Genomic DNA, 9896 nt, shown 5'->3' with positions numbered 1-9896 from the left:
TGATAACCATTGGAAACCGGGTATTCTTAAGGGGCTTGGGAATCTTAGGAGGCCTGGAATTCTTGAGTATCCTGGCAGCAATTGGAAGGCCTAGGGACCATGGGAATTCTAGAACCATAGAAACGCCTGGAAATATTGGAAGAACAAATAAGGATGTGAGGTCTGGATAAACATCTTATGCTGCTGAGCATAAGATGTGGGGAGAAGCTTGGGAGACCTGGCAAACATCAGAGTCCTACTTGGCCTGTTAGGCCAGATGTACATGGGAATGCTGGGTAATATGAGTATCTCAATACACATAGAAGGTCTCAATAATGATTAGAGTCTTATAAAGCACAGAAGCCAAATGAAGTCTAATATAAATGTGAGGTCTGGTACACAAATGAGGTCTAGTAACTTAGGGAGGCCTAGAGAATATGGAAGGCCTTGTGACCAAGCAGGTTATGGCTCCCTGGAATACCTGTTAAATTTGAGTGACCTGGGATGCATGGGCGTTCTGAGAAAAACTTGCGGCTTGCTAAGCCCTGGAACCTGGAAAGCTTAGGAGGTGTGATAAGCATTAGAAGCATGGTGAATAAGGACAGGATTACTAAGCCTGGGGATGCTAGAATCCAAAAATGATGGGGAAAGCCCTGGAGGTCTAGAAGGATTGGGAGGTGTGAAAATACATCAGAGGAGTGTTAAGCCTGTGAGGGCTGGAAAAGGACTGCCAAGGATGAGATGGATCCAAGCATGGGGAAGCCTAGTAAGCAGGAGAGTCCTAGAACCTAGAGAAGACCTGGAAACATAGGAGACCTAGTACAAATAGGGTATCTGATGGACAGAAAAGGTCTGGTTAGCTTGAGATTCTTGAAAAAGTTAGGAGGCTCAGTGAGCAAGAGAAGCTTAGTCAGAATTAGGAGGCCTAGTAAACACAGAAATGCTAGAACTCATGGAAGATAGGGAAAGCATGGGAGGTCTAGAACTATTTGGCAAAGTTGAATGCCACGGAGGCCTGGGAAACTTAGGAGGCATGGACAGCATGATTAGCTGAGCAAGAACGGGATGTACTACTAACTATGGAAGACCTAGTAACAAAGAAAGACCTGAAAATCTTGGAAGGACTAGTAAGGATGTGAGTTATGTAAATGTGAGAGGCCTGGTAAGCAAGCATAAAATGCACAGGAAGCATTGGAGATCCAGTAACTAATAGAGTCTTGGATGGCAGGTTAGGCCAGGTGTACAGGGGAAGTCTGGTTAGTATGAGCAGCTTAGTATACATGGAAGCTCTCAAAACCATGAAAAACCTAGAAACCACTTGAGGCCTAGTAGCCAAGTGAGGCCTAGTAATCATGTGAGGCCTGGCAAGCAAGTGAGTGCCATTAACCAAGGGAGGCCTGGAGAGTATGGAAGGCTTTGTAATCAGGTGGATCCTAGTACCCTGGTGGCTGTGTGAGTATGAGAGGGTTGGTAAACACTGGAGATGTGGTAAACGTTTCTAGCTTCCTTAGCCTGGAAGGACTGAAAGGCTTTTTCAGTACCTGGCATGCATGGGAGGCCCAGTAATGGTGGGTAACTGGAATATCCATATGAGCCATGGTGTACATGTGAGTACTAGTAGACATAGGTGAAGCCTAGTCAACTTAGGAGGCATCATGAGCACATGAGGCCTAGTAACCAAGAGAAATAAGGCAAAGACCTTGAAAGGACAACTCTCAGCTTCATCTAGAAAATAAAATCAAAACTCAGGATAGCTAAAACGATCCTGAATTAAAAAGGAACTTCTGGGGACTCCATTCCCAGTTCAAATTAGACTACAAAGCTATAGTAGTAAAATCATCATGGCATTGGCACAGAACCAGCCACATTGAACAAGGGAACTATTTATGCGACTTTCAAAGTTGGATACAGTGAATTTTGTACCATGCCATGGTTGTGAACCTATGAAGACCAAAGGTTGTTAGGTTATGGCTTAAAAGTGGTGTGTTCCTGTATCATGTTGACAAGAGGAAGAATTGTGACAGCATCTACAATCATGTGAGAGTCCAGGCTCTGGGAATGCCTGTTGGAGGTTATCTTGATTGCATAAAGTGACTTGGGAAGACCTACCTATCCGGGGTGGCACTATTCCTTGACTCTAATCTTGAACTCTACACAACGGAGAAAGTTATTGATGTACTTGCATTAAGGTGATCTCTTTCTACTGTAGGTGTGATGTGACCAGTTTCTTCAACCTCCTGCCGCAGAAGCCTAGAGACTCAAAGTCTGAGATAATTGAAACTGTTGCCCCTAAGGTGATTTCATAAGGTCTTTTTAAAAACATAAAATCACTGCAACAGTAAAAGAAATTAAGGCAGAGAAATTGATCAGTATACTATGATACAGCTCATACCTTGATAGCAAATGATAGGTATCATGAAGGCCTATTTTCCATTTCCTATCTTGTTTATCCCTTTCAAAAATTGGATTCTTGGTATTTACCCTTACATCAATACATAAATATATTACATAAGTATATATAGTTCTATGTAAATATATTGCATATATAATTCCCTTGCTTATCCAGGATAGGGCATGAAATTTAAGTATAAGATAAATGTCTGTATGTGTGCATATATAGTTAGTTAGACATAGTCAGCAGTAAATGTTTTCCGAACACAAACGACATTATTTAGTTATTTGAAAGCCCATACAGAGAGTAATCTCAAATATTCCCTTTTAACCAATGATTTACGTCTTATAATAATGTCATAATGAATGCATTGGTTCACAACAGTTTCAACAATGGCATGATTTTATTTTGTCTCAATTTTAGCTAGGGCCAAATCTACTTAACAAATTGATTGAGATGTTTTACCTTGCAAATATAGTCTCTTATTTCCATTCCAAGCTTGGATCTCGATGGTAAATTTAAATCAGAAGATTAGGTTTATTTGATTTGACAAATACTTTGTTGGAAGTAAAGGTTTTCTTCAGAAATACATGGAAATAAGGTGATGGAGGGAAGCAGTCACTTCTGGTGGTACTAGACTCCAAAGAATATTGAATTTGTTTTTGGTCTTCTTCACTGTAGTCATTACACAGCCTTCATATTAAATGAACCATTCAATACTTGTAAAATGCTTACAGTCTAATAATTGATAAGATTACTTGTTTTCTGCATTTCCTAGGTTTACAAAAAGGAAATTGCAGAATATACACATAGGGAAGGTTAGAACATCACTATCCAATTTCATTACAATTTGCTCCTCCTTATATTCAAAGGTGAGGATTTTATAACCTGTTGTCTTTCTGAAAGTTACTCTTTTGTTGGAATCAAAACACACCAAAGTTATTCTGAATATGACATTTCGGATATGGTTGTGGCAAGCAGAACCATCACACCTCTGACACCGTTGCCTTAAAATTACACACTGCCTGGTAAAGGTCACACGTAAAGGAAAGCCAAGTCGTCCAACTGACCACTTCCAAGTATATCTTCCATCCTTGGGGATCATTGTACCACACCTCATGGTGCATTCTTCAAGTTCTTGTTCATTGATAACTTGTGGTCCAATTACCCCATATTCTTGTGTTCGCAGCAAAGTCAACCACTGTTGTTTGTAAATGGGTGACAACCATGCCATAGGTATTAGTCGATCTTGTTCAAGAATAGTTGTGGAAGTCAAGTCACAGATAATGTGCTGAAATCTCAGCTTTTTAAACACTGGTTGAAATATTAGTCCTTCTTCACTTTCAAGAAAACTGATGTTATCAACATATGCCATGTGGGTGGAAAGCCAGTTGTTTGCGTGTTGTAAAAGCTGTTTCATGGTTCCGTTCCAGCATGGATTAAGATAAAGGAACATCCATATTTTTAGTGTGGTATATACATCAATCTCCTTTTGCATGACTAGTAAGTCAGAAGACAGTGCTAGAACATACATCAACTTCAAGTCTACTTCCTTGTAAAGTGCCACACTTGGATGTACCATCAAATTGCAAAGAAGCCATTCAAAGCATCTCGTCTTTACAGCTTTTAATCTATAGGTTTCTGCTGCCAAATAATAGGAGCACACAGTGTTCCTGTTGATAGTTTCTTTCATGATTCCTTCACACTGCTGAATTACTCGATCCACCCGAAGCAGGCATGCTGCTGCCAAACCTTGAGGAACTTCCAGAGGTGTTATTGACAAATCCGAATCCGTGTACAAAGCACCAAACACAAAATGCAGAGATCGGGTATCAATATCCTCATTCTTAATGATCAGATTTATAACACCATGGTGTGATTCTCTCCAAGTACCTTTGAGAATGTTAGCAAAGTAGCCTGACTGACATAAAAATACTTTGTGTAAACACCATGTTCTTCCCAGAGCACGGATTTTAATGTCGCTATCATGCCCGTCCAAAAATAAGTTTTGATAAGCATCATTAGATGAGATCTTAACCCTTTTCCAGTAGATGTAGTTGAGAACTTGATGTGGATACATTCCCTGGTTTTGAGGTCCATGAACATTAGAACTTGTTGCCAACTCCTCCAAACTGTTTCTTTTTCGCTTGCGACTGCCAGGAATGTAGCTGGCTCCGGCTATGGCTTCTGGCTGTGGCTCTAACAGACTGGAATCCCTGCATCTCAAGACCCTGCTGACTAAAAGCCCCATTGATGAAAATTCCTAGAACAAGCTCTCGCAGAGGCTTCTTGGTTGAGGCATTGCTGTAGTCTGCCAGTCCTGCCTAGACTTCTCTGGGTTTCTCTACTACAGATTCTGACGTCACATAGAAGGCAGGGCATTCTTCATTGTCCACATGTGTGTTGCCTGAGCACAGGCCCCGCCTCCTGATAGCAACCCCTCCCTCTCCCTCCTCCTTCCCCTTCCTCCCTTGCACATTTGCCCCACCATCCTCCCATCTCCCTTCCTCCCTCCCTTCCATTATTCCTAAATTCCTTCTTCTTTTCCTTTTCCCATTCTGCTCCTCCTTTCCCCTCACCTCTCCCTTCTCCCACTATTTCTAAATGGGCCACACTATTTTGCTGAAGATGACCTCCATCAAACTGGAGAACCTAGTTCACCTAGTTTTTCAACCTTGCCAGCTGAATTTTCTTTTCCTTAAAGAGAACAACCAGGCCAAATTCATCCTGATGTGTGTTTAAGATTGTACATATTCCAACCCTTGACCCTTGACTATGAGCACTCAAATGTCTGTAGTATTTGAGATAATCACTTACTAACTGCTTTTGCCAATATAAACAGTAAACATTGTTATTGCTAATTTTATTGTTAGCCTCTTTTGATTAGGATTAATGAGAAGTATTTCATGCAAGTAGTTGTATGCCTATATCAACAATTTCTGTGTATGCTTTGCCTATATATATATATATATATATATATATATATATATATATATATATTTCTAAAAGTTCCTTATAAATCTAGTTATTTGTTTAACTTGCATATGTATGCGTGTTTTATGGTTTTGTTTTACTGATTTGCATTTACATATTAACTTTATATGGACTCCTTACTGTTAATAAATTGCAATCTGTAAGAAGCCAAGTCTAATGTTTTAATATTTCTTTTTATTCCTCTGTGCTGGCAATCCATTCCCAGAGCCTGGCCAGCAAAGTCTATGGAGGCAGAGCAAGGTGAACCAATGCAAGATACTCCTCCAAGTGTCTGTGAGGTCATAGTTATATTCTTTCTTAACACCACATCTCCTCTCACAAGTCTGTCTTAACAAAACATCTTCTAACCTGTATCTCCCTCTGTAAAACATCCTCTCAATTTTGTCTACTTCAGCAAATCATCCTGTCACAAATATGTTGGCCTCAGCCAAACCTTCTTTCATGTGCATCTTCAGTATCAAAGCATCCTTTCACCAGTGTCTGCCTTAGCAAAACATCATTTAACCTTTCTCTCCCAGAGAATCACCATATAATGTACCCGACTTTCCAAAGAAATCAGAAATCTTAAGTTCATAATAGCTTCAAGGGTAATAAAAAGTCACATTCCTTAATTTGTTTGCTTTTAGTCATGCCTAGATGATATCACAAGAATAATCTGTGAGAAGAGTGAAGGTTTCACCACAATAAATGTTACTAGGAAGTATGATCCTGACAGTGTCAGTATCAGTATTGGCTTGCAGTTGCAACATGAGCGTTTTACCCCACTCAAGGGCCACCTCCTTTTGATAGATTATTATATTGATTCTTTTTTTCTCTAATAGATTCCCAGAAATGCTTAAGTTTTGAAAGTGTTTGTCCTCTCATAAGCCCATTACTTGTACAATCACTAATATGAATATTCAACCTATGAGGAAAATTTAAGTAGAGATAGGGTAGAAAAGCTGGTGGGATGAGGGGATAAACAAAGCTAAGGATATACTTGAAAATCCACATGGAAACTTACTGTTTATAATAAAATTGATAAAGTCTCAAAAGACACATATTTAGCTGGTAGATGGCCTGTATGTCTACATAATACTGCTGCTGAAAATCAAGCAAAAAAAAATCCCAATGCCAGGTATTTTCAGGAAGTTCCCAGAAATCTTGAAAATAATACAGGTTCTTCACACTCTTTCTGTTTGCCTACCATGAATATATGATAAGACCCTGCTACAAAAGACAAACCACATCGTGGTTGTAAAATATAGAGAAATTGAGCTGACATGTAACTGAAAATTTCCTTCCATCTAGTTAGATTTCATAGTTCTGGATTGTGCTATTCAGGATGCTGGCAGAGTAATGGCATCAGCAGAGTTACCCAGATATGAACCTTATGATGTACAATACCAATCTGCCAAGAAAGATGTGTCCAGCTACACAATAGTGACATCACTGTTATAGGGATAGCCAGTGTATATGTGATTAGATTTGAGGCCAGTTCCACAGGAGGATAGAAAATGCCTTTGGCCCTAGGGGAGAATTTATTACTGTTGTTTATGTAAAGTCTCAAGGTGTCAAGCTCCCTTCTTATTATCTATGTTTATATCTAGGGGAAATTCTACTTCAAGATTCATTCAGAGAAGCCCTTTTCGCAATAAACTACAGTGAGGAATAATATGCATAACTGCTCAAAGCACGATAATAAGAGATGGCTGAATGGTATTACTGTCTTGTTTAGGCATGAACCCTCATGGATCCTCAGAGGAAAAAAAAAGGAGCAGAAAATATATAAAAACTGGACCATAAAGAGGAGGGCTATGGAATCTGTTTTCTTCACTACAGGACCACCAGTGCAGTCACGACTTCCCAACACCTGTGAGTATATGTAAAGTCTACCCATGACTAAAACCTCCCCACAGTAAATAATGGGCCAGGGAAGGACCCTTTCAACTTTTCCCTCCTTTGGTGAAATATTGGTGGGTTCTGAGGGAGAGAGAATCGTTATCTTCCATACATCCAGTGATCCAGATCCAGTGTCCTGCATCTGGCCTCCAAGAAAGAGTTTTGAGCTCATGGTCATACTGATAATCCTAGTTAAACTCTAGGATTCTCAAACACAAACAAACAAAACCAATGTCTGAAACAGAACTAGGGGGATTAAAAGGTTTGTAGAAGTGGGCAGGAGTCTAGATAGGTTAGGGAGATTATAGAAATCTGAATATTATTTATACATGTACAGAATGTCAATGTCACACTTCATGATGGAATTAAATGTTGTTTCGTGGTTGCCACAGGATTCCATTACCCAAGAAGGAAGGCTAAACAAAAGCCTAAGGGCAGCAGAACTGCTTATTGACAATAGTGATGACCTGGATGCTTATAGCTCTTGTCTGCTGAGGAAGAGAACGCATCAGTGGCCATCTCTTGCTGGAAGTCTAAGGCAACATAGCACAGCTTCTCTCTGATATTAGGCATGATTTCCCTCCCAGCTTTTTGGTGAACTATAGCTACATGTGGTCATGAACTTCATGTAGTAGTCTGTCAGGTACAGGCCAGCTAGGTCCAGACACGGGATGGCACAAGGAGAGCAGAGATATGCACATTATCTCATAGATGTGCACATTCTGTGTGACCCCATCTCTGGGCTCCATCAAAATCGCAGTGGTATGAGCAGAGGCCTAGAGGAACAGCACAGCCTGGATGGCTACTTACATGGTTGTGGTTTTATAAGTCTCAAAAATGATGTGGGTCATCTTTTCACAGTTGGCCTTAGGGCTCTAGGGGGAATGGTGAGCAGCACAGTATTCCTTTGGAGGACCACATGCAGTTTGTTGTAGAATGTTTGGTGCCAGATCTTCTCCATATTGAACCAGTTCGTGACAATGTCATGACCAATGGGGGTACTTCAGGATCAGGATGCCTCTCTTGCAATGGGCCTCAGTACCCACAAAGGTGTCCTTCTGTCTCTTACCCACCGTGATGCCCTGGTGCCTAGGGCAACCCCATAATGGAGGGGTAGATGGCCCTGGAGCATCATAACCAGCAAACCAGGCATTTGCCAGACCAGAACCATTGTTGACAAGGAAGGCAGTTAAATCATCATCCAGGGAGAACTGGTGGTCAGTGTGAACCTTCAAGAGAGGAGCTGCTAGAAACCTGTGCTAGTGGGAGGAAACAGACTAGACAGTCTTTATCCATGTTCTCTTTAGGGGAATCTAGGTTGTTTCTGGTTTCTGGCTCTTGTGAACAGAGCAGCAGTGAGCACAGTTGAGGAAATATCTCTTGGGTAGGATGAAGTATCCTTTGGCTATGTGCCCAAGAGTGGCAAACCTCAATTTTGGGTAGATCTTTTCCCATTTTCCAGCGAAACTATCACACAGACTTTCATAGTACCTGTGTAAGTGTCACTCCCACCATTGATGAATGTGCCCCTTACTGTATCCCCAGGATGAGCTGTCCCTTGCGTTGTTGATCTTAGCCATTCTGACAGGTGTAAAATGAAATCTCAAAGTAGTTCTCATTTGCATTTCCCAGATGGCTAAGGATGTTGAACATTTCTTTAAGTGTTTCTCAACTATTTGAGTTTCCTCATTGGAGAATTCTATTTAGATCAACATCAAATTTTTAAGATGGATGATTTGTTTTTCTTGACATCTTCAGTTCTTTATATAGTTTGCATATTAGTCCTCTATCAGATGTGGAGTTGGTGAAAATATTTTCCAATTCTGTAAGCTGCCTTCTTGATGGAGCGATAGTGTCCTTTGCTTTACACAAGCCCTTTTGTTTCATGAGGTACCATTTATTAGTTTTTTTTTTAAGTCTCACTTCCTGGCCTAAAGGTGTTCTGCTTAGAAAGTCTTCCGTGCCAATGAGTTCAATGCTATTCACCACTTTCTCTTCTATCACACCAGTGTCTCTGGTTTTATGTTTAGGTCTTTGATTTTCTTGTGGGTTTCTTTTTTGGGGGGCAGGATGCTAAGTGGATCTATTTGCATTCCTGTGACCAGCACCATTTGCCAAAGTTGTCCTTTTTGCAGTGTGTATTTCTGACTTCTTTATCAAGAAGAAGGTGCCCATAATTGTAACGATTTCTCTATGTCTACAATTATGTTTCATGTTCAATAAATCTGTCTGGTTTTGTGTCAATATAATTTTGCTTTTATTATTCTAGATTCAAAAACAGAATCCATATGTCTTCAGCATGCAAGAAATACTTCGTCTGTATTATAACTTGAAAGCAGGGATAGGGATACTTCCAGCAGTTCTTTTGTTGTTTGGGATTGTTTTAGCTCTATTGAAATTTTGGTGCTTCCATTTGATGATGCGATTTGTCCTTCCATCATCTGTGAAAATTTTGTGTTGGAATTTTGATGGGAATTACACTGAATCTGTAGATTGCTTTGGCGGGATAGTAATTTTAGTTTGCTATTTTTATTAATCTATGAATATAGCAGATCTTATCATATTCTGATATCTTCTTCAATTTCACTCTCACTGTCTTGAAAATGTTATCAACACATGTGGTATATATATAGAATAATTGTCTAATTCT

General features: G+C 40.0%; 1 protein-coding gene and 1 pseudogene across 1 annotated transcript; both read right to left on the bottom strand.

Moving 5' to 3' along the window:
- Positions 1–2756: 2756 nt before the first annotated feature.
- On the bottom strand, positions 2757–4707 carry Btbd35f12 (BTB domain containing 35, family member 12). Its single transcript, NM_001099333.3, has one exon. It carries the CDS (start codon positions 4620–4622, stop codon positions 3126–3128), a length of 1497 nt encoding a protein of 498 aa, NP_001092803.3. The 5' UTR covers positions 4623–4707; the 3' UTR covers positions 2757–3125.
- On the bottom strand, positions 7584–8451 carry Gm17856 (predicted gene, 17856; annotated as a pseudogene).

This window comes from Mus musculus, chromosome X (assembly GCF_000001635.26).
Source record: "Mus musculus strain C57BL/6J chromosome X, GRCm38.p6 C57BL/6J".
Lineage (NCBI taxonomy): Eukaryota > Metazoa > Chordata > Mammalia > Rodentia > Muridae > Mus > Mus musculus.
The sequence above is the reverse complement of the archived record's forward strand: the minus strand, read 5'-3'. Positions and strand labels throughout refer to the sequence as shown.

Excerpts from the sequence above, each read along its gene's own strand:
- Btbd35f12 (NM_001099333.3), bottom strand. The coding sequence starts at position 4,622 with ATGGGGCTTTTAGTCAGCAGGGTCTTGAGATGCAGGGATTCCAGTCTG.